General features: G+C 50.9%; 2 protein-coding genes across 6 annotated transcripts; one reads left to right on the top strand and one right to left on the bottom strand.

Moving 5' to 3' along the window:
* Window positions 1–4,484: 4,484 nt before the first annotated feature.
* On the top strand, window positions 4,485–13,450 carry LOC470264 (glutathione S-transferase theta-1). Of its 5 annotated transcripts, none has more exons than XM_525647.7 (5): window positions 4,485–5,467; window positions 7,796–7,883; window positions 10,076–10,226; window positions 12,587–12,763; window positions 12,972–13,450. In XM_525647.7, the coding sequence occupies exons 1-5, from the start codon at window positions 5,356–5,358 to the stop codon at window positions 13,164–13,166; spliced, it is 723 nt and encodes a 240-aa protein (XP_525647.3). In that variant the 5' UTR covers window positions 4,485–5,355; the 3' UTR covers window positions 13,167–13,450. The 5 variants fall into 5 exon arrangements, with proteins under 5 accessions (XP_525647.3, XP_009436239.1, XP_009436242.2 ...); XM_009437967.4 differs by lacking the exon at window positions 10,076–10,226 and adding an exon at window positions 6,502–6,610 and having other exon boundaries at window positions 5,275–5,467; window positions 12,972–13,436; XM_009437964.3 differs by lacking the exon at window positions 7,796–7,883 and having other exon boundaries at window positions 5,264–5,467.
* Window positions 13,451–14,443: 993 nt separating this feature from the next.
* Window positions 14,444–16,504, bottom strand: LOC747294 (D-dopachrome decarboxylase). The gene is made up of 2 exons (XM_001170336.8): window positions 16,326–16,504; window positions 14,444–15,961 (listed from the first exon to the last, which is right to left on the bottom strand). The coding sequence occupies exons 1-2, from the start codon at window positions 16,431–16,433 to the stop codon at window positions 15,698–15,700; spliced, it is 372 nt and encodes a 123-aa protein (XP_001170336.3). The 5' UTR covers window positions 16,434–16,504; the 3' UTR covers window positions 14,444–15,697.
* Between the last annotated feature and the right edge of the window lie 10,398 nt (window positions 16,505–26,902).

Below are 26,902 nucleotides of genomic sequence, written 5' to 3'. Positions count from 1 at the left end.
TTGTTTTTGGAGACAGATTCTTGCTCTGTCACCCATGCTAGAGTGCAGTGGTGCCATCTCGGCTCACTGCAACCTCCGTCTCCTGGTTTCAAGCAATTCTCCTGCCTCAGCCTCCTGAGTAACTGGAATTACAGGCAGGCACCACCATGCCCAGCTAGTTTTTGTATTTTTAGTAGAGACGGGGTTTCACCATGTTGGCCAGGCTGGTCTCGAACTCCTGACCTCAGGTGATCCACCCACCTCAGCCTTCCAAAGTGCTGGGATTACAGGCATGTGCCACCGTGCCCGGCCAACATAGAATTATATTATCCAGCAATTCAATTCCTAGGTGTATACCCAAGACAACTGAAGACATATGTCCAGACAAAAACTTGCACATGAATGTTCATCACAGCATGGGGATTCACAATAGCTGAAAAGTAGAATCAATGCAAAAGTCCATCAACTGGTGAACGGATAAACAGAATGTGGTGTATACATAAAATGGAATATAATTCAGCCACAGGAAGGGATGAAGTACTGTTATATGCTACACCATGAATGAACCTTGACACCATTATGTTAAATGAAAGAAGCCAGTCATAAAAGGTCACATATTTCATTATCAAATTTGAATGAAATGTCCAGAATAGGCAGATACTTACTGTCCACAGAGGTAGAAAGTAGATGAATGGTTACCAGGGGCTAGGAGAAGAGGGAAATGGGGAGTGACTGTTTAATGGGTACAGAGTTTCTTTTAGGGGTGATGAAAATGATCTAGAATTAGATAATTGTGATGGTGACAAAACTTTGTTAATATACTAAAAAACCACTGAATTGGCTTTAAACCAATTGAATTTTAAAGTATATTTTGAAAGACTGGATATTATGGTATGTGAATTATACCTCATAATGAAAATATGATTGCATTGTTCAAAAGAGTATGAAAGGAAGCATACAAAAAATATGAAACATAAAATATGGCTCTTTTTATTCTAAAGTGTAGAAATTGAACATTTTGTCTCAGGATATAAAACAAAAACAAAGAAAGCTAAAAGCCCTTCCATTTGGCCATCTTGGAGTAAGACCTACCACAGTCCAGTGCCTTTTACTCAGTCCCACAGCCTAGCCTATTGTTTGCGTGAAACTCTGTAGCTTCCACTCCTGTTTGACTGTTGGGTGTAAAGTTATGAGTGACCACATTGGGGGAAGGGAGGAAAACTCCCCATAAAAGTATATCCTGGGGGCCTGAGGACAGACGTGGGCCCAGCGACAGATGTGGGTCCAAGTATCAGAACGTGATATGCCTACTTGTCCCTATCTCGTTGTCCACACATAGGGCTTGGAAGATGGCCATGTTTTATATCATGTGACCTCCAACCAATGAGCTGATTGGCTTCTTCAACAAGAGCCCAGGTAGAGATTGCTGTCTAGAAGAGCCCATCAGATTCTAGAGAATCAGGCCTCTGGCAGTAGGGCACGGTGGCTCATGCCTGTAATCCCAGCACTTTGGGAGGCTGAGGTGGGCAGATCACCTGAGTTCAGGAGTTCGAGACCAGCCTGACCAACATGGAGAAACCCTGTCTCTACTAAAACTACAAAAAATTAGCTGGGCGTGGTGATGCATGCCTGTAATCCCAGCTACTCGGGAGGCTGAGGCAGGAGAATCGCTTCAACCTGGGAGGCAGAGGTCGCGGTAAGCCGAGATCACGCCATTGCCCTCCAGCCTGGGCAACAAGAGCGAAACTCCGTCTCAAAAAAAAAAAAAAAAAAGAGAGAATCAGCTCTTTGACAGTGGAAACTCCCCTGGGAAGATGTCATAGGGTCCTCAGGGTCAGACACAGAGAGAAGGAGACATTGGGACAGAGAGAAGAGGCAAGAAAAAAACATACCTTGCAGTCTGTGAGGAACAGAGTGGCCCCCAGGGGCCTCCAGCCCAGGTTCTGGATCAAAGCTCCTCAAAGTTTAAGGCGCATTTGGATCATCTGAGGATCTTATGAAAATATAGACTCTGTCTGATTCAGTAGGTCTGGGTTTGGGGGTGGGAGCCTGTTAGTATATTTCTAACAAGCTCCCAGGCAAGGCTGCTGCTGCTGCTGATCTAATGACCACAGTTTGAGGCTGGACAGAGTGGCTCACACCTGTAATCCCAACACTTTGGGAGGACAAGGCAGGAGGGTCTCTTGAGGCTAGAACTTTGAGACCAGCCTGGGCAACACAGCAGGACCTCATCTCTAAAAAACAAGAGAGAAGAAGAAAAAGGAAACAAAAAGAAGACTCAACTAGAGTAGGAAGCAGCCAGGCCACATATCTCTTCAATGGAGAAAAGAGTTTTTTTCTTGAGTAAATTGGAGTGTACCCATGTTCCTTGTCAATGACGGTAACTTTAAATGTCAAGAATGTGAGAGAGGCCGGGGCGGCGGATCACATCTTTATAATCCTAGCACTTTGGGAGGCTGAGGTGGGAGGATCACTTGAGCCCAGGAATTCAAGACCACCCTGGGAAACAAAGTGTGATGCCCTCTCTACAAAGTCAAAAAAATTAGCCAAGCATGGTGGCATGTGCCTGTGATCCGAACTACACAGGAGGGTGAGGCAGAAGGATTGTTTGAGCCCAGGAGGTCGAGGCTATAATAAGCTGAGTTTGCAGCACTGCACTCACTCCAGCCTGGGCAACAGCAGGACCCTGTCTCAAAAAAAAAAAAAAAAAAAAAGAATGTGAGAGACCATGGGGAAGGTGTTGCCCTGGGGTAGGGGCTAGGAGACTACAGAACTGCTAGTGGCCCCATCACTGCCCAGAGGAGACAGTGCCCTGTCCACCCTCATGACCTCTTTGGACTCCTTGGACAGGACTGGCTACACATGAAAATGTGGGGACCCTTATTTTTAAATTGTTAAGAATGTCAAGACAGCAACAACAAAGTTTTAAACCAAGTGCATGGCCCTTCTGCGTTGTAGGCCCACGAGGCAGGCAGACTGGTATTCACATCCTTGTATAGCCCCCTCCCCTTGAGTGTGACTGGGGTCTGTGCTTTATTGCTTGGAAGCAAGGCTTATCCCTAAGCCTTATTTTTGGGGAGGTGGATTTGAGAGCTATTATCCTACCTCCTTGCTTGGCACCCTTGTGAATAAATCTTTAGTCTTTTGCAAAACTCATGTCACAGTGATTAATTTACTGTGCATGGGCAGAACGGACCTGGTCCTGGCCAGTAACACCCACGAGGCTTCCTAGGAGACTACACTGCCAAGAGAGCACTGAGCAATGGTTGGGAGCATTCTGTCTAAATGACTTTTCTCTTCTTTCTAGGCCGGGCACGGTGGCTCACGCCTGTAATCCCAGCACTTTGAGAGGCCGAGGCTGGCAGGTCACTTGAGGCCAGGAGTTCAAGACCAGCCTGGCCAACATGGTGAAACCCTGTCTCTACTAAAAATACAATTAGCTGAGCATGGTGGCATATGCCTGAAATCCCAGCTACCCGGGTGGCTGAGGCACGAGAATCGCTTGAACCCGGCAGGCAGAGGTTGCAGTGAGCAGAGATTGCACCACTGCACTTCAGCCTGAGTGATAGAGAGGGGCAAAGTCAAAAAACAAACAAACCAACCAACCCACACACTCTCACTTTTATCTTGTTTTCTATAAATTAATAAATACAGCCTTTGTGAGTTGGTTTATGTGAGTCAGACCCAAAGAAAATGATCAATCCTGAAACGTGGACCAAATTAGTTGTTTTGTTTTTTAGTTGGAGTTACTCTCTTGTCGCCCAGCCTCGAGTGCAATGGTGCAGTCTTGGCACACGGCAACCTCTGCCTCTAGAGTTCAAGCGATTCTCCTGCCTCAGCCTCCTGAGTAGCTGGAATTACAGGTGCATGCCACCACGCCCAGATAATTTTTATATTTTTAGCAGAGATGGGGTTTCACCAAGTTGGCCAGGCTGGTCTCAAACTCCTGAACTCAGGTGATCCGCCGGCCTCAGCCTCCCAAGGTGCTGGGGTTATAGGAATGAGCCACCACTCCCGCCCCAAATTAGGTTTTGAACTTAAAAGACAGGCTGAGCCTTGGACCAGAATCCTGACAGCTCCTCCTTGGGCCTCTGACTGGAGTTATCCAGAGGTGAGGATAAGGCAGCCATTGCCTTCTCTGAGTGTCTACCTCCTTTCAAAACTTTAACATGGAAATCTGAATTTCTCATCTTTCCTTAATTTTTTTTCCAGTTAAAAATCATTATTACTGGCCAGTTGTAGTGGCTCACATCTGTAATCCCAGCAGGTGGCAGAGGTGGGAGGATCAGCCTAGGCAACATAGTGAGACCCTGCCTCTACAGAAAAAAAATTTTTTTTAACTAGCTGGGCGTCTTTGTGCGCACCTGTAGTCCCAGCTACTTGGGGAGGCTGAGATGGGAGGATGGCTTGAGCCCAGAAGTTGGAGTCTGTAGTGAGCTGTGATCATGCCACTGCATTCTACCCTGGGCAAGAGAGTGAGACTCTATCTAAATAAAATAAAATAGTTGTTACTTCCACTTTATTTGCAGAAATGTTCCTTATTCTCTAGAAAACATTATGCGTTGGCTGACACACTTTCAGTGGGATTCGTTTTAGAAAATGACATGTGACCCTGATACTATTTGACAGGCTCCATGGCAGCAAGGGGCAGGCCTGGGCTTACGGCTCAGCAGATGAATCCAGGGCTGTGGACTTGCAAGGACTCTGGAGGGCTCTAGCTTCCCTGTCATTTTAAAGATGGAGAAACACAGGCCTGGAGAAAGGAAGAAATAAACCCAGGGAATGCGATAGATGGCACTGTGCTGGCAGGGGCAGGAAGACCAAGGCTGTGACATTCCAGGGAGTGCGACTGCAGTGAAGCGAGTGACCACAAAACACTGAACGTAAGCCCTGAGGCTTTGCCACTTGCTGGCACCAAGGACTCTGTAGTGTTGAGCCAAGAGGATGGACTTTGGAGCCAGACTTTCTGGGTCTATAATCATTCAGTGTCTGTCTCCTCCTCTAAAATGCGGACGGTGGGAAATTCTGACACACGCTTCAACACAGATGCACGTTGAAGACATTATGCTAAGTGAAATGAGCGAGCCAGGCACGAAAGGGATGGGACTGGGGCCTCTCTGTGCGTCCCCCTGAGGGACAACAGTCTCTTGGCCACCCGCCCTGATCCCGCAGGAGCCAGGCGGGCCCAGCCCTGAGACAGGCCGCCCGCCGCCCGCAATTGGACTAAAGAGTGTCCCAGTCGTCCGTGCCGCCCAATGGGGCACAGCGGTCGGGGTGCGTAGCCGCAGGGGCGTGGTCTGAGGTCCGAGACCCGAGTCCTGGCACTGGAGTTTGCTGACTCCCTCTGGTTTCCGGTCAGGTCGGTCGGTCCCCACTATGGGCCTGGAGCTGTACCTGGACCTGCTGTCCCAGCCCTGCCGCGCTGTTTATATCTTTGCCAAGAAGAACGACATTCCCTTCGAGCTGAGCATCGTGGATCTGATTAAAGGTAGGTCCAGCCTCGGGTTTGGGGAACCGAAAAGTCAGGAAGGGGACAGGTAGGCATACATAGCTTAGGGAACTTCTCCCGGCGCCACCTTCTTCCTGGGGCCATTGCTGGTCTGGTTTGGAGACCGAACAGAGAAAGGTGAGCCAGCAGGGAGATCCAAGAGTCGGGGCTCCCCCAAACTCTGCTCGGTCTCACGGAATAGACCACGGGGTTCCCCTGAGGCCGAATAAAGGGGTGGGGATCATGAAGAGAAGCCAGACCGGAGGACAAAAACGGGCGCAGCTGGATGCAGGGGCACACGCCTGTAGTCCCAGCAACTCGAGAGGCTGGGGTGGGAGGATTGCTTGAGCCCAGGAATTCCAGGCCGCAGTGCACTATCATGGTGCCCTTGAATAGCCACTGCACTCCCGTCAGGGCAATCTAGCGAGACCCCGTCTTAAAAAAAAAAAAATTAAAAAACAAAATGAAAGCAGGTGTGACCTCAGCCTAGGGAAAGGTGGGATGAGAGAGGTCAAGGGTGCCAAGTGTAGAGACTGGGACAGCGTCAAGTCCCTTCTTTATGGCCCAGCTGCTGAGATTCTGCAACAGCAAACAGCTCAGGACGTGACTTTCCATCCCTGCCCTCTGCACTCGTCCAGTCTGCATTGGGGTCCCTCTTTGTCCCTTCCTTCCTCTGTTCCTCCTGTTTTGCCTCGGACCTTGTCCTTGTCCTCCTTTTTTTTTGAGACAGAGTCTTGCTTTTGCTTTGTTGCAGTGCAGTGGCATGATCTCGAATCACTGCAACCACCACCTCCCGGGTTCAAGCAATTCTCCTGCTTCAGCCTCCTGAGTAGCTAGATTACAAATGTGTGCCACTATGTCTGGCTAATTTTTTTGTATTTTTAACAGAGATGGGATTTCACAATTTTGGTCAGGCTGTTCTCGAACTCCTGACATCAAATTATCTGCCGGCTTAGCCTCCCAAAGTGCTGGGATTACAGGCATGAGCCACTGTGCCTGGCCCAAGGCATTTTGTTTATTTGTTTGTTTTTGAGACGGAGTCTCGCTCTGTCGCCCAGGCTGGAGTGCAGTGGCAGGATCACAGCTCACTGCAACCTCTGCCGCCCGAAACCTTGTCCTCTGCCTCTTGTTCCTGCTGGGGAGGTAGGTTGCCCCGGGCTGCTGATGCTGGAAGCAGCAGGGGGACCCTGGGGCTTGGTGAGCCCTACACCCTGTTTTGTTTCTCTAGCATGCCTCCAAGGCCCTTGAGGACTCAGCTGGCAGGCCCAGGCCCAGGCCCAGTGCAGGGTGGGGTAGTAGGAGGGGTTGGAAGCAGAATCCAGGTATGGCTGGTGGGGCAAGTAAGGCGACTCTACTTGGCTAAGCCTTCTGCCCAGGGCTCCCACTCCATGGCTGGCCCTCTGCCTGAAACTTCTCCACATAATCTCTTCTGCAAACTGCCCACTGTCCTGCGCAAGGACTTCCTCTGCAGAGTGTGGAGCAGAGGAAAGGGAATGGGGGACAAGAGGACGTCCAAGCTGGTTGTCAAATGTAGTGGTGCAGAGGGAAGTGTGTTTTCCCAGGAGACAGAGGAGGGTTTTCCTGGTGAAGGAACAGTCTGAAGGGAGGGTGAAGAGAGGGTAGCAGGCTGGGCACGGTGGCTCACACCTGTAATCCCAGCACTTTGGGAGGCCGAAGTAGGAAGATTACTTGAGGCCAGTAGTTCAAGACCAGCCTGGGCAACATAGTGAGACCCCAACTGTAAGGGGAATAAAAGGTTGGGGCACGGGGGTGGTAGCAGGTATGCTACACACAGCTCCACAGTGCCCAGGGCAGGGTGAACAAAGGGACATGGTGGGGCCAGTAGAATTTGCTTCTAAGTAGGTAGATACCAGAAAAAGACCACTTCTCTGTGTTTCATGACCCTGCCTTAGAGTTAATGGTGGAAGGGACAAGGTAGTAAGTCAGTCCCCTCAGGTGACCTATCGTGCAGCTTGGGGTGCTCTGATTGTGAGTTCATGAAGCTGGCAATAGTGGAAAGAGGAGATGGGTAGGGTGCATGCAAAGGTCCAGGAACCACACCCTGCACAGTGAGCTCTGTTGCAGAGGGGCAGCCTGTGGGAGGAGGCTGTGCCTACAGGACTTAGCAAGGGGTGTTGTCTATTTTGTACCAGCCGGTGGAGTGGTCTCCTCCTCCCGCAGGGGCCCTTCCAGTCTTTGCCAACCAGGAGTGCAGACTGGTGGGAAGAAGAGCTGTGAAACTGGGGCCAGAGCATTGCAGGGAGGGGCACAGGCCATGGCGGGCTCAGCGTTCTCCTCCCACCACCCACCATGCTGGACTCTTCCCAGGTCAGCACTTAAGCGATGCCTTTGCCCAGGTGAACCCCCTCAAGAAGGTGCCAGCCTTGAAGGACGGGGACTTCACCTTGACGGAGAGGTAACTGGGACCCTAGGACTGCTGCCAGGCCTGCTGGAACCATCCTGTTCTAACCCTCTATTTCATAGACAAGGAAACTAAAGTCTTCAGAGGCAGAGAGTCTCTGTGCCCCGCATCCTGCAGAGAGTCAGTACTGGACCCCAGGCCCTTGCCTTCCTGCTATTCCAGTTCACCCTGATGATTAGAAAAGCAAATATCTACTTTACTTCCACACCAGTGCTTTGGTTGCTGGTGAGTGGTGAGAGTATCCTTGAGACAGGGTAGGCCAGAGGACGATGGCAGCTTTGCCCACCATGGGGCAGGCCTCTGGCCAAGCTTGTGTGGCGATGGCTCAGTGGCATCTGGGCTGCCCGGTGGCTCCATCTGTGGGCTGCAGCTTCCCAGGATGGGTCTTCCCCATGGAAGAGCCACCAGATATGGACATCTTACATCACAGCTGGTCCCAAGAAGTTGAACCCTCTTCAGGAAAGGCCAATCTTTCCCCAGTTCTGCCCCTTTTGTCACCAGAGTCACCCTTCCCATAACAAGAACCTGGAGTTTGTGCTTTAAAGCTCATCTCTGAATCTCAGGATGGACGCACCTCCGATGAATTCCTCTGACATTCTGCCAGGGCCCTTCTTCCTCCCTGGTGCCCCAGGTGTCCTGAGTCCTTGTGTCACTCAGCGTTGTGACCCCCAGGTACCAGCCAGAGTCAATGTGCAATCGCTGCATTTCTCTGTCACTACTCTCACCTTCAGGTCTGTGGCTCACAGAGACCTGCAGCCCTCCTCAGAGGTGGCTTGAACAATTGGCTGGGAGCAAAAGGAGCTCCTGGGCACCCTGCACAGACAACGGAGTCGTTAAGCTGGGACACGCGTGTAGCCCCAGCTTAAAAGAGAATATAGGCCAGTGGCAGATACAGAGGTTTTCTGCCCTTTTGGCCTGCATGCCCAACCTTTGGGAAACCCCAAGTTCCTGAAAGCTTTTCTGTGTCTCCAAATGGACACATCCTGTGTCCTTCCAGGTCCATGCTCATCTCATCACCATGGCGGCCCTCAAAACCCAGGGAAGGAGGAGAGTGCCAGGGGGCCTTGTCTGTTCTGTTGTTCTAGGATCCTGCAGCTGCAGGAGTGCTTCCTGAGTGGTACTTTAGGAAGCCAAACTACCCCAGTCAGCTTAGATAGGAGCTGATTCTTGGCAGAAAGAATGACAGAAAGAACAAAGGGACACGGAAGCCTTTTTGAACAGTCAGGCCATCAGAGGCTGGTCGGAATCCCAGCAGATGAGAGTGGATACCGAATGGAAAGAACTGAGCTTCTTTAAAGCTCAGCTTTGATGCCCCGTTCTCCTGGAAGCTCTCTCTGGTTCTCTGATCAGAAACTGTCTCTAAACATTTGGCAAGACATTCTGTTGTGGGATTTTGCCTGGTGGTAGGAAAAGCTTGGGTATTAGCCTCAGAAAGATTCTCAGCTCTGCCATTAAGAGCTGTGTGCCCTAGGGCAAGTCTCTGCCTTTCTAAGCCTGGTTTTCTTCTCTGGAAAATGAGGCTAATACTTTGGCAAATTGTCAGAAAGGTTAAAGAAGTGGGCTGGGCACAGTGGTTCATGCCTATAATGCCAGCGCTTTGGGATGCCAAGGCTGGAGGATTGCTTGAGGATAGGAGTTTAAGACCAGCCTGGCAATACAGTGAGATCCCATCTCTACAAAAAAGAAAAAAAAGGTAGCCAGGCATGGTGGTGCACTCCTATAAAAATTGAAGCTGCAGTGAGCTGAGACTGCACCACTGCACTCCAGCCTGGGTGACTGAGGAAGACTTTGTCTCCAAAAAAAAAAAAAAAAAAAAAAAAGGCCAGGTGCGGTTGCTTATACGTGTAATCACAGCACTTTGGGAGGCCGAGGCGGGCAGATCACAAGGTCAGGAGTTCGAGACCATCCTGGCTAATATGGTGAAACCCCATCTCTACTAAAAATACAAAAAATTAGCCAGGCATGGTGGCACGCACCTGTAGTTCCAGCTACTTGGGAGGTTGAGGCAGGAGAATCACTTGAACCCGGAAGGCGGAGGTTGCAGTGAGCCAAGATCGCACCACTGCACTGCAGCCTGAGCGACAGAGCGAGACTCCGTATCAAAAAAAAAAAAAAAAAAAGCGACTATGTATGAAATACCCAGCACAGTGCCCTTCCCTTACCCATCATGACCCCCACACCCACAGTGTGGCCATCCTGCTCTACCTGACGCGCAAATATAAGGTCCCTGACTACTGGTACCCTCAGGACCTGCAGGCCCGTGCCCGTGTGGATGAGTACCTGGCATGGCAGCACACGACTCTGCGGAGAAGCTGCCTCCGGGCCTTGTGGCATAAGGTGAGGCTGGGAGTGTGGGGGGCGGCAGCGAGAGCATTCCCCAAAGGTGCTCAGGCACCAGTCTCTTCTTTTCAGTTTTGGATTATTTCTACTGACTGTCTTTGCCTTCACAGATTCTTTCCTCTGTTGTGCCAAATTGCTGTTAAGCCCATCCAATACATTCTTTGTTTGAGATACGTATTTTTCAGCTCTGGAAATTCCATTTGGTTGTTTTTTAGAATTTCCACTTCTCTGATGAAATTCACCATCTGTTCATCCATTTTATCTGTCTTTTCTTGTAAATTCTTTAACATATTTATCACTGTTACCTAAAAATCTTGTCAACTAATTTCAACACGTAGGTGTTCTGTGGGTCTGGTTTTTTTGTTTTGTTTTGTTTTTGAGACGGGGTCTCACTCTGTCACCCAGGCTGAGTGCAATGGTGCGATCTCAGCTCACTGCAACCTCCACCTCCCAGGCTCAAGCGATTCTCCTGCCTCAGCCTCCTGCGTAGCTGGGATTACAGGCACCCATCAGCACACCTGGCTAACTTTTGTATTTGTAGTGGAGACCGGGTTTCACCATGTTGGCCAGGCTGGTTTCGAACTCTCCACCTGAAGTGATTCGTCCTCCTTGGCTTCCCAAAGTATTGGGATTACAGGCATGAGCCACCATACCCAGCCTACGGGTCTATTTCTATTGATTGTTGTTTTCTCCCTCTTGATTATGGGTCACATTTGCCTGCTTCTTTGCATGTCTCATGATGTATTATCATTATTTTTTATTTTTTTGAGACGGACTCTCACTCCATTGCCCAGGCTGGCGTGCAATGGCACGATCTTGGCTCACTGCAACCTCCACCTCCTGGGTTCAAGCGATTCTCCCACCTCAGCCTCCCAAGTAGCTAGAATTACAGGCACCTGCCATCATGCCTGGCTAATTTTTGTATTTTTGTAGAGACAGGGTTTCACCATGTTGGCCAGGCTGGTCTTGAACTCCTGACCTCAGGTGATCCTCCCATCTCGGCCTCCCAAAGTGCTGGGATCGTAGGCATGAGCCACCATGCCCGGCCTCATGATGTATTCTTGTGTGCCAGACATTATGATAAAAGAAGAGCAGAGATTAAATTGCATAATAAACACCCCCAAGAAAGGGCTTGCACTTCCCTGTGTCAGGTAGCCAGAATGTGAGGCTGTTCTCTTCGAAGCTAATCAGGAGGTGGGCTGGGTTGCAGGTTTAGTTGGTTTCAGTTTATCTTTGGTTTCAAATATCTTGAATGTGAGATCAGGTCACTAGCTCAGTCTAGCATGGCTTTGGAATCTAATCACCAGCTACGATGTTGCCTATAAGATCTCTCTGCTTTTCATCCCTGCCCCCAGTTCCCAAACTGCTGCTCAGTCAGAAAAGCCCATGCCTGTGACAGTCTTTCTCCCAGCCTGCTTGGGCCCAAGGAAATGAAATTGGAATGAAAGTGGCTCATCTAGGAACGGCTTATGCCTCTCTGGAATTTAGTTCATTTAGTCAAGTGCTGTCTGATAGAAGTATAAAGTGAGCCACATACGTAATTTTAAATTTTCTAGTAGGCACATTTAAAAAGTAAAAAGAGTCCAGGCACAGTGGCTCATGCCTATAATCCTAGCACTTTGGGAGGCCAAGGCAGTGGATCACCTGAGGTCAGGAGTTCGAGACCAGCCTGGTCAACATGGGGAAACCTTGTCTCTACTAAAAGCACAAAAATTAGCCAGGCTTGGTGACCTGTGCCTATAATCCCAGCTACTCAGGATGCTGAGGCAGGAGAATTGCTTGAACCCAGGGGGCAAAGTTGGCAGTGTGCCGAGATGGTGCCACTTCACTCCAGCCTGGGTGACAGAGCTGAACACTGTCTCAAAAGAAAAAAAAAAGTAAAAGGAAATTGATATATTTTACTTAACCCAATGTGTTGAGAATATTATCATTTTGGCCAACAAGCACAAGAAAAGATGCTTGGCCGGGCGCGGTGGCTCACGCCTGTAATCCCAGCACTTTGGGAGGCCGAGGCAGGCAGATCACAAGGTCAGGAGATTGAGACCATCCTGGCTAACACAGTGAAACCCTGTCTCTACTAAAAATACAAAAAAAATTAGCTGGGCGTGGTGGCGGGCACCTGTAGTCCCAGCTACTCGGGAGGCTGAGGCAGGAGAATGGCGTGAACCCGGGAGGCGGAGCTTGCAGTGAGCCGAGATCGCCCCACTGCACTCCAGCCTGGGCGAGAGAGCAAGACTCACTCTCAAAAAAAAAAAAAGAAAAGAAAAGATGCTCAGCATCACTAATCATTAGGGAAATGCAAATCAAAACTAACTCCCTACCCCACTAACTCCAGACTTTGCCTGCCCAATCCCCAGGTGATGTTCCCTGTTTTCCTGGGTGAGCCAGTATCTCCCCAGACACTGGCAGCCACCCTGGCAGAGTTGGATGTGACCCTGCAGTTGCTCGAGGACAAGTTCCTCCAGAACAAGGCCTTCCTTACTGGTCCTCACATCTCCTTAGCTGACCTCGTAGCCATCACGGAGCTGATGCATGTGAGTGCTGTGGGCAGATGGACCCACTAGGCAGGGGGCCCTGGCTAGTTGCTGAAGTCCTGCTTACGCTGCCACACTGGGCTATGGCACTGTGCTTAATTAAGTGTGTGTGCAAACCCCTCCTGGAGATCTGTGGTCCCCAAATCAGATGCTGCCCATCCCTGCCCTCACAACCATCCATCCCCAGTCTGTACCCTTTTCCCCACAGCCCGTGGGTGCTGGCTGCCAAGTCTTCGAAGGCCGACCCAAGCTGGCCACATGGCGGCAGCGCGTGGAGGCAGCAGTGGGGGAGGACCTCTTCCAGGAGGCCCATGAGGTCATTCTGAAGGCCAAGGACTTCCCACCTGCAGACCCCACCATAAAGCAGAAGCTGATGCCCTGGGTGCTGGCCATGATCCGGTGAGCTGGGAAACCTCACCCTTGCACCGTCCTCAGCAGTCCACAAAGCATTTTCATTTCTAATGGCCCATGGGAGCCAGGCCCAGAAAGCAGGAATGGCTTGCCTAAGACTTGCCCAAGTCCCAGAGCACCTCACCTCCCGAAGCCACCATCCCCACCCTGTCTTCCACAGCCGCCTGAAAGCCACAATGAGAATGATGCACACTGAGGCCTTGTGTCCTTTAATCACTGCATTTCATTTTGATTTTGGATAATAAACCTGGGCTCAGCCTGAGCCTCTGCTTCTAACTCTAATGTGTGATTTATTTGACTTTCCTCTGTCCCAGACCTGGTCATGGTCTCTATGCAAAAGACAATCCCCCTTCCCAGGCCGTGTGGGTCAGCTTCCCCCTGATGTTTGCCAAGAGTGAAATTAATAAATGTGGCTGAGGCCGGGTGTGGTGGCTTACGCCTGTAATCCCAGCACTTTGGGAGGCCAGGGCAGGGGGATCACGAGGTCAGGAGATCAAGACCATCCTGGCTAACACGGTGAAACCCCGTCTCTACTAAAAATACAAAAAATTAGCCGGGCGTGGTGGTGGGTGCCTGTAGTCCCAGCTACTCGGGAGGCTGAGGCAGGAGAATGGCATGAACCCAGGAGGCGGACCTTGCAATGAGCCGAGATCGCGCCACTGCACTCCAGCCTGGGCAACCGAGCGAGACTCCATCTCAAAAAAAAAAAAAGTGGCTGAGTGTGGTAGCTCATACTTATAATCCTAGTACTTTGGGAGGTCCAGGTTGGGGGGATTGCTTGAGTCCAGGATTTCAAAACAAACTTTTTTTTTTTTTTTTTGAGATAGTGTCTTGCTCTGTTGCCCAGGCTGGAGTGCAATGGCATGATCACAGCTCACTGCAACCTCCACCTCCCAGGTTCAAGCGATTCTCTTGCCTCAGTCTCCCCAGAAGCTGGGATTATAGGCACGCACTATCACACCTGGCTAATTTTTGTATTTTTAGTAGAAACAGGGTTTCACCGTGTTGTCCAGGCTGGTGTCAAACTCTGTACCTCAAATGATCTGTGCGCCTCCACCTCCGAAAGTGCTGGGATTACCATGAGCCACTGTGCCTGGCTCCCCAAAAAAATATTTTTTCAGAGATGGGGTCTCACTCTGTTGCCCAGCCTGGAGTGCAGTGGCACAGTCATGGCTCACTGCAGCCTTGACATCCCAGGCTCAAGCAATATTCCCACCTCAGCCTCCTAAGAAGCTGGGACAACAGGTGCACCCCACCACGCCCAGCTCATTTCTTTTTTATTTTTGTAGAGACAGGGTCCTGCCATGTTGCCCAGGCTAGCCCTGCACTCCTGTGCTCAAGAGATGCTCCCACCTCTACCTCCCAAAGTGCTGGGATTACGGGTGCCAAGACACCGCACACAGCCAAAAGAAATTTTTTTTTTTTAATTAGTCAGGCGTGGTGATGCATACCTGTAGTTCTAGCTACTTGGGAGGCTGAGGTAGGAGGATTGCTTGAGCCCAGGAGTTCGAGGCTGCAGTGAGCTCTGATTGAGCCATAGCACTCCAGCCTGGGGCAACAGAACAAGATCCTGTCTCTAAAAACACACAAAGAAACCCAAAACAAAACAAAACATTTCCTATAGCCTTCTAATTATCAGAGAAAGTAGTTTATCTGACCGCTCAGGGCCCAGCAGCATCCCACATTTCTTGGCTATAAGCATGGTGACCTAACAGTCGGCTGAGTTAGCCTCCCAGGACATGACCCTTACTGGTTTTTGGATTTTGTGTGTGTGTGTTTTTTGTTTTTTTTTGAGAAGGAGTTTTGCTCTTTTTGCCCAGGCTGGAGTTCAGTGGCAAAATCTCAGCTCACCACAACCTCCGCCTCCCGGGTTAAAGTGATTCTCCTGCCTCAGCCTTCTGAGTAGCTGGGATTACAGGCATGCACCACCATGCCCAGCTAATTTTGTATTTGTAGTAGAGACAGGGTTTCTCCATGTTGGTCAGGCTGGTCTCGAACTCCCAACCACAGGTGATCTGCCTACCTCGGCCTCCCAAAGTGCTGGAATTACAGGCATAAGCCACTGCGTTGGGACGACTCTTACTGTTTTTGTTTTGTTTTCTTTTGCTTGTTTTTTGGTATTTTTTTTGAGACAGTCTCGCTTTGTCGCCCGGGCTGGTGTGCAGTAGTGCAATTTCGGCTCACTGCAAGCTCCGCCTCCCGGGTTCACGCCATTCTCCTGCCTCAGTCTCCCGAGTAGCGGGGACTACAGGCGCCCACCACGTCCGGCTAGTTTTCTGTATTTTTAGTAGAGACGGAGTTTCACCGTGTTAGTCAGGATGGTCTCGATCTCCTGACCTCATAATCCGCCCGCCTCGGCCTCCCAAAGTGCTGGGATTACAGGCGTGAGCCACCGCGCCCTGCCTGACTCTTACTGTTAATCACTAGTTTTGCATTTCTCTTGAGGAACTGGTCAGGAGGAGAAAACCTAGACAGCAGCTCTCCTGGTCAAGACCCAGTCATTCAGAAGCCTAAATGGCCTGTCTAGGTGTTTGGCTTTAAACTGTTAGCAGGAATGGAGTACTCTGATTGTGTTTTAGAATAATATTCCGGGCCTACTACCCCTGCGCACCGGTCCTGGCCCAGGGCTAGCTCCTTGGCGAGAAACTCAAAGAAGTGGGCACTGTGGCTGCGGTTGTCCTCGGCGGTGCCCACTACGCCGATGGAGGAGATGGACAGCTGCGCGCAGGGCTCGGTGGACCCGCTCAGCGCCCTGGCCAGGCCCGGCCGTACCGTCACGTTCACAAGCTGAGGGGGACATGAAAAGTTTTACCCGAAGCTGGAGCCAGTCGGGCTACGTCTGGGGTCCCGACCCGAGCGCGCGAAAGCCGAAACGCGCAGTGTTCGCGGGGACAGGGATCCCAATACAGGTCGAGGTCCCTGAAGGTCACGTCCGGGTCATGACTGGGGAGGGCGACAAGGGAAAGAAGTGCGGAGGGGGAGCCGCGGGATCGTGAAGCACGAAAAGTCAGAGCCTGGCCTGCGGAATGGGGTGGGGGGTGGTCCCTGGGGAAAGGGATCGGGGTCGCTGTTACGGAGGCAGAGCAGGGACAAGGCCGGACCCCTGGCCCACCAACTTCCCCTCGCCCAGTGCCGCCCGGCCCACGCTCACGTCTGCAGGTTTGCCCAAGATGGAGGCAGCGACGGCGCACAGCCGTTTCTCCAGCCCCGCGGGCACTCGGTTGGCGGGGAAATTCGTGTGCAGCTCTAGGAACGGCATGGTGGGCAGAGGCCGGAAACAGCTCTGGCGGAAAAAAGCTGGAGATACCCAAGGCTCGCGGACAGGAGAGGAGGGGCGAGGCGCTAAAACAACCTGGCTTCTCATTGGCTGGACAGAGACTCAGCGCTCCCCGATTGGCTGCCTAGGGTACCTTCCCACTTCTGCAAACAAAAGTCACGTGTGCCGGCTCTGATTTCCGGAAATCCGGTCGTCTCGGCCCTACGTGTAGCCCCACCCACTACAAGTCTTTAACCCGGTAGTGGCCCCACCCTGTCTCTTCCCTGACCCTCCTGCTTGGCGTCTGGTAGTTTTCCCTCTCCTCAAGCTTTCCGCGGTGTGGTTGCCTGGTTCCTAGCCCTATTAAAGGTCTGAACACCCCTAACATACAGACACACACACACCTGTAGGGGTCTTCCCCAAGTTCGACCCTAATAACCAATGCAAAGTGAGTTTAAAAATTTTTTTAATGATTTGCCACCATTTCGAAGTCAGGCAATTTCATGTTCAGTATGGAAATCTGCGCTTCTCTTGGGCAGTCAGGAGATGTGGTTACACGCTGCGGACGCGGGTGGGGCTGGGCAGGGACCGTTGGGTTCACGACATTTCCCGTCCCCGCCTGGTTCCCATTGACTGCCTGTGTAGCCTCTTGTGCCGGTGGTGAGCCACTGTCCACCAGGGGGTGGCAAAATATGTTATTTAAAACATGGAAATCCGTTGGTGTGGCTTAAACATGAGTCTGTAGTTAGTGTGGCAAAATCACTTGAATTGTACATTTTAAATATGATTGAAATTGTGGTCAGGCAAAGTGGCTGACACCTGTAATCTCAGCACTTTGGGAGGCCAAAAAGGGAGGATTGCTTGAGCCCAGGAGTTCAAGACCAGGCTAGGCAACATAGCAAGATTCGCTTCGTTGTTTTCTACAAAAAAAAGAAAAAAAAAAAAAAGAATCCCAGTGTTGTGGTGTGCGCCTGTAGTTCTAGCTACCTGGGCGGTTGAGGCAGGAGGATCGCTTGAGCCCAGGAGATCTAGAATGCAGTGAGCTATGACTCATTTTTTTCCTGTCTCTTTGTCTGATGGGTTTCTCTTATTTTTCTTTCTTTGTTTTTGAGACAGTCTCGCTCTAAGTGGAGCTTGAGTGCAGTGGTATGATCTCAGCTCACTGCAGCCTCCGCCTCCCAGGTTCAAGTGATTCTCCTGTCTCAGTCTCCTGAGTGTGCCACCGCACCCAACTAATTTTTGTATTTTTAATATAGACGGGGTTTCATCATGTTGCCCAGGGTGGTCTCAAACTCCTGACCTCAAGTGATCTGCCCACCTTGGCCTCCAAAAATGCTAGGATTACAGGGGTGAGCCACCATACCAGGCCTCTCTTAAGGGTTTCTAAGAGCATCTTAAAGAACATTACCTCCTTCTGACATATCTTTTACCAAGATCCTTCCCGGTTTTTTGCTTGTTTTATGTTTAATCCATTTTTTCTTACACAACATGTCCTTGTATATGTTTTTTTGTTTGTTTGTTTTTTGAGACAGAGTTTTGCTCTTGTTGCCAAGGCTGGAGTTCAATGGCGTGATCTCAGCTGACTGCAATCTCTGCCTCCCAGATTCAAGCACTTCTCCTGACTCAGCCTCCCGAGTAGCTGGGATTACAGGCATGCGCCACCATACCCGGCTAATTTTGTATTTTTAGTAGAGACGGGGTTTCTCCATGTTGGTCACGCTGGTCTCAAACTCCCGGTCTCAGGTGATCTGCCTGCCTCGGCCTCCCAAAGTGCTGGGATTACAGGTGTGCTCATTACAGATGCTACCGCAGCTGGCATGTAGTGGTTATTTGTTGTTGAGTTCTCCCACTGTTCTGAGGGTTAGAAAGTCCTTTCATATCGAGACATCAGACAAACGTTTATTGAAATGTCTCCTCACTTCTTCCTAGTTTGACTTTTTTCACTTCATACTTCTCCATCTACGAATTATGTGTGTAGCAAAGTGAGGGTTTGTTTATTTTCTCCCCCTAAAGGCAAGATTCCCAGGCAACCTGGAGTATGCAAAAGAGCATAGGATTAACTGCTCATAGCTCTGGAATTAAGGCATATTAGGGGAATCCTTCCTTGGCTCTGGTCCTTGGTTTCCCTCCTATGAAACAAATTGGGTGAATTAGGCAGTCTCTGGCATTCCAGGATTTGGTCTCAGGTCTAAACAGGATTTTGTAAAGTGAAAGCAGCATCCCTTGGTATCTTGGGAGGTGTCCCTGCCCTCCATGGCTCGCCTTCTGCCACATGGCCCAGCAGCAGCTACTCTGCAGGGCCATGTGCTGCCATGACAGGTACTGATCCCCATGGGCGCGGGCCTGCAGGTCCTGGAGGTACCAGTGGTCAGGTGCTTTGTACATGCAGCTCATATAGAGCAAGCTAGCCACACTGGGGGGACATGGCAGGGGCAGAAGACATGCCCTGAACACTCTTCAGCCGTTTTCTGGGGCATTTTCACTATCCCCATGATGCAAAGGAGGAATGTGAGGCTCAGAGAGGTTAGGTAAGTGCCCAGGGTCACACAGCCCTACACGGGGCCAGACTATCATCTCAACTAAGGGCAGCAAGTAAGAAACAAAATGTCATGAACTTCAGCAGGGGCTCAGGGAAGGCTTCCAGGAGGAAGGGGCACCCAGTGTGAGTCTGAAGAATGAGAGCATGTTGGATATCTCCCCAACATATCCAAAGCGTGGACAGGGCCAGGAGCAAGGCCAGCAGGGAGAGAGCCTTCCAGGTGACATGGCAGCATTGCTCCCCACCCTGTCCCATCTCGCGTTCACCTATGGTGAAGGGTTGTGCAGTCTGACCCCCAGAGCTCATCATGCCTCTATGGGTGTTGGACCATCCAGTGATCCCAGGCTCTGAATGTGAATCCAGCTCCACCAAGGAGGCACTATTTGGCCTCGGTAAAGGACGCCACCATGCAGCCACCAACCTGGAGGCTGGTTTTGGCTTTCATTTTTCCCACCCACCTCCAACCCTTCAGCAAACCCTGCAGTTAGATTTCAAGAAAAGTCAGAACTGACCACAATCCCCACCAACCCTGCACCACCACCACCTTGGTCTGGGGCTCCAGCGCTGCATGCCAGATGACTGCAGTGGCTTTCTCACCCCTGCCAGGGGGATCCTTTATGACATAAGTCAGATCACAGTTCTCCTCTGCTCAAAACCCTCCAGCGACTCAATCTACCTGTGGTAAGAGCCAAAGCCTTCCCAGTGTCCCATGCTCCCCTCTGTCGTGACCTCCTGCTCTTCCTGCTCACTGCACCCACCCTGGCCCGTTGCTCTCCAGTCTGAACCCCATGCATTGTCCCACCTGGAGCCTTCGCTCTCACTCTTCCCTCCAGTGAGAACACCCTTCCCCTGATGCCTTGCACATTCCTACAGCTCTCTGCTCAGATGCCACCTCCTCCAGGGAGTCTTCCCTCAACATCCTACTCATAATGACACACACCCCCACTCTTACCCTGTTTATTTTTTCCATGGCATCCATCAACATCCGATATGTTACATGTTTACATGGGTTACTGTCAGCTCCCCCTTCTATTAATGGAATGTGAGATCCATGAGGAGAAGGACGTAGACACGTTCACTGCTCAAGCCCCAGGGCTTAAATGGGGTCTGGCCCTGGTGGATGTTTAGCAAATAGCCACTGAAGCTCGCTGAGTGGTCCCTCGACTCTCCAGGGAAACAGCACTTGCCCCACAGGATTTGTGGGCAAAATGGTAGCACTAAGATGCCTGGTACAGCCGCTCCTCGAAACTTAGCACTCTCCTTTTTTCGGAGGGGAAGGCTGGCGGTGAGGAGGCCCGGAAGCAGACTGGGCCCTGTGGCCTTGTGCAAGTCCCTCCCCTCCTCCAGCCTCAGTTTCCTCACTTGTACAATGCAGGAGGGGACTTCTATAGCCCTTGTCAACACTGGGCACCTCTGCCTGCCTCCACCCATTCTTCACCCTGGGGCTGGTGCAGGGCCCACAGTCCATGATCCAAGCCATCAGCAGTAAACAGACAGCTGACTGACTGGCCCCACAAGGCCCGGCAGCAGCCCAGGGACCGGTTACCTCTCAGCCAAGGTGAAGTCCCCATCCTTCAAGGCCCGGCACCTTCCTCAGGGCATTCACCTGGGCAAAGGCATCGCTGTGCTGCTGGCCTGCAGGAGAGATCAGAGAGGTGAGTGGGGAGAACCCAGAGTTCTCTGAGGTCTCTGCCCACCCCCACTCCAAACTCCCAGCAGCAGCTTTCTGAGGCCCCTATCTGGGAGGCATCAGGGAAGAGGAAGCCTCTCTGTTAGTCACTGGGTCACAGACCCTGACCCCATCAGAGGGCCACCTTTCCTGTGTCCAGCTCCTTGAAGCATGGCTCAAGGACAATTCCCTGGAGCTGTAATTCACACCCCACCCCCAGCCAGTTCCATCCATAGGTCAGACCCCTCCAGCCTCCTCCCTGGGCTCTAGGCTTGCCCCCTCTGATTCAGCTTCCTATCCCAGCTGGGGACTTAGGCCCTACTGGCCAGGCTGGGTGACCTGTCAATACCCCAGAGTCCCAGCCAAACATGTTCCCAACCCTCAGACCAACCTCATTCTTGCTGAGAATCCCTGCCCCATTCAGCCACTCAGCCCCCGGTGGCTCAGCTCTTCTTCCTTTCTTGTGCCAAACTCTCAAGGCTCCCTCCCCAGTGGGGGTTCCCAGGTCTGACTCACTTTAGCACTCTAGGCCAGTGCTAGAGGCCGCATTAGGTGCCTGGTGTTTGGATCAGAGGGCATCAGTCAAGCCAGGCTCCAGTCTGATCATAGGCCTACATGTGGGCCTCTCTGGCCTTCTACTGAATGGACATGCACACCCCTGCCCATTCTCCCTCCACAGACTGCTTCTGTGTCCAGCCCCTGTTCTGTAGCAGGTGACTCAAGCTGGTTGTACCAAGGGCAGCAGTTGGGAAGAGTCAGCTGAGCAGGTTCCTCCTTCTGGCCTGCCCAGGGGGCTCTGGCTCTGCTCTCTGCCCTACTGCTCAGTTATAGCCCTGCCTCCTCCACTGAATTCTGCTCCAGCTGCATCTCTGTATGCCAGCCAGACCAGCAAACGCTGGAGCTCAGGGTGAGGGTGCTGGCCTCCCCCACTGCCCTGCCACGGGGCCCTCCAGCCTCTAGCCTCTAGGAGCAGCCCCTTCAGCTGGGTGAGAAGCCCCATGGGATAGAGCAAGTGAGATGCAGGAAAAGAAAAGGCAGAAGAATGCCAAGAAATACATAAAAGTGGAAGAGACCCAGGGCCAGACATGGTGGTGCATGTCTGTAATCCCAACACTTTAGAAGGAGGAGGCAGGAGGATCACTTGAGCTCTGGAGTTCAAGGTCAGCCTGGTCTACATGGCAAAATCCCGTCTCCACAAATACCAAAAAAAAAAAAAAAAAAAAGGAAAAAAAAGAAATTGCTGGATGTGGTTGCGTGCCTGTGGTCCCAACTACTCTACTTGAGAGGAGGAAGTGGGAGGAGCACTTGAGCCTGAGAGGTCAAGGATGCAGTGAGCCGGGATCATGCCACTGCCCTCTTCCTGGGCTGCAGAGTGAGACCGTGTCAAAAAAAAAAAAGGCAAGAAGGGAAGAGACCCAGGCAGAGGTAAACAAGGACTACTCCACTTAGGAAACAAGGAGGTAGTTTCATTGTTTTTTCCAAGCACATGGGGTGAAGATATTCTAGCCCCACTCCATTTCCCTGCCCTCCTGCTGCATCTGCTCTGCCCCCTCTTAACCTGTATTTTGAAGAATGCTTTGTATTCACTAAGCAAAGATGAAGCCTCTTTTAAAATAAACAACCAGCAGGGCATGACAGCTGATGCCTGTAATCCCAGCACTTTGGGAGGCCAAGGAAAGAGGATCGCCTGAGCTCAGGAGTTTGAGACCTGCCTGGGCAACACAGCAAGACCTCCTCTCAATAGTAATAATAATAATAATAATAATAATAATAATAATAAATTGGCCGGGCATGTCGGTGGGCACCTGTAGTCCCAGCTACTTGAGGGGCTGAGATGGGAGGATCGCTTGAGCCTGGAAGGTCGAGGCTGCAGTGAGCCATGATTGTGCCACTGCACTCCAGCCTGAGTGACAGAGTTAGCTCCTGTCTCCAAAAAGTAAAAATAATAACATAGATAATTATGTAATAGTTTCCACACCAGAGAGTCTGATTCTTCATGTTAGTCTGCATTCTTGGCCCGACTGCAAAGCAGCGGGGACAGGTGGGGATCCGCAGCCAATATCCCCTGGGCCTGCCTGCCCAGCCCAGCTTTGGTCAGCTCCACTGTGCGAAGCTCGAAGGGGATGCCGTTCTTGGTGAAGATGTAGACTGCTGCACGGCAGGGCTGGGACAGCAGGTCCAGGTACGGCTCCAGACCCATGGCGAGGGCGATGGGGTGGGGCGAGGGAGGGCCGACCTAAACCTAGGGGATGGGCCCTGGGAACAAGCCTGGGGACAGGCCCAGAACAGGAACTATGGGCGGGAACGGCTGGTTGGGGGCAGCGGGCAGGAACGGCTGGGTCACCAAGCCTGCAGTGGTGCCCCTCACTAGGAGACTGGAGCCCGGCCACGCCCTCCTTGCTCAAAGGTTGGCTCCGGAGAACTTTGGGCCAATCAATGGCGCGTCTGCTCTCTCCTTTCTGGGATCCTAGGCTGGGGGTATCTTTTTCTCTAAAAGGGAAGAGGAGAAAGGAGGTGCAGCAGCCTTCTTACCCAGTGCCTGGCTCAGTGCCCAGGATGGAGGCCAGAGGGGAAGGGTGGCTGACTGCCTGCAAGGCTGCCAGCCCCACACCTCGTGAAGGAATGAGCTGTTTCTCCCCAGTCCTGAGGGTCATATTTATTACACTCCAGCTAATGCCTCCCACAGATGGCTAAGGCCCTGTAAGGCCTATCCAGAGGTTTCCAACAGTGCCTGGCATTGCACAGAACTTTCTACCCACTATTCAAGTGCAACTCTAGGGCTTTTGATGCCTGTGGCTGTGACACTCCCATTTCCCAAGGGAGCCTCCCAAGGCAGGAAAACCCTATTCCCAAATCCAAGATTCAGAGAAAGACCGTTGGCAAGAGGATGGTTACTGGAAAACTTGAGAATAGCTTTGCTTCTCTGGTTCCCCATGGTTCCCACCTGCCGCCTTTTTTGAGATAAGAGTCTCACTTTGTTGCACAGGCTGGAGTGCAGTGGGATGATCATGGCTCAGTGTAGCCTTGACCTCCAGGGCTCAAGTGATCAAGTGATCATCTCACCTCAGCCTCCCAAGTAGCTGGGACCACAGGCATCACATCTGGCTAGTTTTTAAATTGTCTTTTTTTTTTTTTTTTTTTTGAGACAGGTTCTCACTATGTTGCCCAGGCTGGTCTCCAACTCCTGGGCTCAAGTGGTCTTCCTGCCTCAGACTCCTGAAGTGTTGAGATTACAGGCATGAGCCACTGCACCCAATCCCATCGTCCCCATTTAAGACCTATCCCCCCGCAGAAGAGTGCCTTCCTGGCCTAGTGCTGCAGCTCTCTCCAGACTGAGAGGGGCCACATTCTCCTGCCCCTTCAGTTGCCCACCCCTTTTCACAAGTCGCCTTTGGCCACAATTACTGCAATATCCAATCTCCTTGCTTCCTCCCTGGCTGCCTTCCAGCAGCAGCCAGAATATTATTCTTTTTTTTTTTTTTTTTTTGAGATGGAGTCTCGCTCTGTTGCCCAGGCTGGAATGAGTGGCGCAATCTCGGCTCACTGCAAGCTCCGACTCCTGGGTTTACGCCATTCTCCTGCCTCAGCCTCCCAAGTAGCTGGGACTACAGGCGCCCACCACCACGCCCGGCTAATTTGTTGTATTTTTAGTAGAGACGGGGTTTCACCGTCTTAGCCAGGATGGTCTCGATCTCCTGACCTCGTGATCCGCCCGCCTTCGCCTCCCAAAGTGCTGGGATTACAGGCGTGAGCCACTGTGCCCAGCCCAGAATATTATTCTAAAACACAATCAGAGCACTCCATACCTGCTAACAGTTTAAAGCCAAGCACCTAGGCATGCCATTTAGGCTTCTGAATGACTGGGTCTTGACCAGGAGAGCTGCAGTCTAGGTTTTCTCCTCCTGACTAGTTCCTCAAGAGAAATGCAAAACTAGTGATTAACAGTAAGAGTCAGGCCGGGCGTGGGCCGGCCTCTCTGGTGTTGCTGGAAATCCTTGGTATTCCTTGACTTGTAGACTTGTTTTAAAATGTACCTGGGATTTTGGCTTTATTCAGGTCTGGCGAGGCCACAGATCAGAGGTGATAGCCATTTAAAAGATAGTTTGTTACTCACAGTTCCCAAGACAATAGGGGGGACATGCCACACCATGCAGGGCCATGGGGAAGCACCAGGGTCAGTCAGGTGGCAGAATGAGTGAGGGCAAAAGGTGGACAAAAGGCTTTACTGTGTTTTTTGCAAGAAGGCAAGACAGGGTAAACAGACTTAGGACTGGCTAGTTTTAATAATTGTGATGGGCTCTGGGTTATAGGAGTGGTCCCTTGTTACCTGGTACCTGTCCCTGGAGTGATTTGGGGCAGGAACCTGCTGAAAGGTGGCTGGTAAAGTTATGTTGGAGATACGAATCGGTTGATTGGCCCATCGAAGGCACACCATAAGCAAATCATTTATTCTCTGTAGGAATTAGCTGGCCCAGGGAGGGGCAGTCTCTCCTGGATCAGTAAGGCCTCAAGATGTCAAAGCAATCTGGGCATGGTGGCTGAGGCCTCTAATCCCAGCACTTTGAAAGTCTGAGGAGGGAGGATCACTTGAGCCCAGAAGTTCGAGGCCAGCCTGGGCAGCATAGTGAGACTGTCTCTACAAAAAGTTTAAAAATTAGCAGGGCATAGTAGTAGTTCCAGCTACTCTGGGGGCTGAGGTGGGAGGATCACTTGAGCCCAGGAGGCTGGGGATGCAGCGAGCCATGATCGCACCACTGCACTCCAGCCTGCACTCAACAAAGTGAGATTCTGTCTCAAAACAACAACAGCAACAGCAACAAAAGAAGTTAATAGCTTAGCTTCTGCTGTATTCCAAAATTGTTGCACCCTGGACACACTGACAGCCTCAAAAGGAGGAGTTTGTGTGATCATTGGTGGATAAGGCTGGTCTGTGTAAATCCACTGGGACAAATAGTGCCTAAGCTGCACCTGTTAAAGAACAAGCTAAACACTCCCCATCAAACAAAAGAGGTGCATTCATTCTGCTGTACTGACCTTGTCCCAGCAATGGGATGTGTGTTTAACAGGATATGGGGAAATGTGCTCAGACCTGTTCCTTTCAGCTTATTCATTCGTATTCTTATCTATGTTCTTCTCCCCGTTTGTAGATCCCTCGTTATGAATCTGGCTCTTATCTCCATAGCCATCAACTCAGCTTTTAATATCTGAAACTTCTAGGAAAGTCTGCAGCAGGGGAAATGAAGGAATTAAAGACACGTCACCCCAAATATGCTGCTTTGGAGTATTAATTATTTTGAGTTGAAGGCACTTGAGAAATAGCACATGCAGGAAAGACTCTCTGACCTGCCCTTTTCTATTTAAGAATAGGCCACACAATTTCCCATAAGAAAGCACCCTCCCTTTACCAGGAAGAGAAGAACATTGTCATCACAAGTGACTGTGAATCAAGGTTCCAATGGATCTGTATAAACACACGACTAAAAATAATCTTTATCTTCTAATTTTGCCCCCCATGTATGTCCTAGTCCCTTCTCCACAATTTACTCCCTATAATCCAAGCCGCTTTGTCTTGTCATTTTTTTTTTGAGGCAGAGTCTTGCTCTGTCACCCAGGCTGGAGTGCAGTGGTGCGATCTCCGCTCACTGCAAGCTCCGCCTCCTGGGTTCATGCCATTCTCCTGCCTCAGCCTCCTGAGTAGCTGGGACTACAGGTGCCCGCCACCGCACCTGGCTAATTTTTTTGTATTTTTAGTAGAGATGGGGTTTCACCGTGTTAGCCAGGATGGTCTCAATCTCCTGACCTTGTGATCTGCCCGCCTTGGCCTCCCAAAGTGCTAGGATTATAGGCATGAGCCACCGCACCCGTCCTTGTCTTAAAAAAAAAAAAAAAAAAAAGTATTGTTTTTATACTTTAGTCACTTCTTTAGGCCTTCATTCTCTTGTGAAAGTACCCATGTACACTGAAAATTTAGCAAAACTTGAATGATTTTCTTCTGTTAATCTGTCTTATTTCAGTTTTATTCTTAGGCCCAGATCTCCAGAGACCCTAAGAATGTAGAGGAGAATTTTTTTCCTCCCCAATAATAGCATGGCATACAGCATAGATCCCTGCTTGTTTAGGTGAACTTTAATCGCTTTCAAAAACTTTCTATGACATTCTTCATAAAGATCATGCAGGCCAGGCGAGGTAGCTCATGCCTGTAGTCCCAGCTACTTGGGAGGCTGAGGTGGGAGGATCACTTGAGCCCAGGAGGTCGAGGCTGCA

This window comes from Pan troglodytes, chromosome 23, assembly GCF_028858775.2.
Source record: "Pan troglodytes isolate AG18354 chromosome 23, NHGRI_mPanTro3-v2.0_pri, whole genome shotgun sequence".
Classification (NCBI taxonomy): domain Eukaryota; kingdom Metazoa; phylum Chordata; class Mammalia; order Primates; family Hominidae; genus Pan; species Pan troglodytes.
Note: the sequence above shows the minus strand (reverse complement) of the source record. Positions and strands in the feature narration are given on the sequence as shown.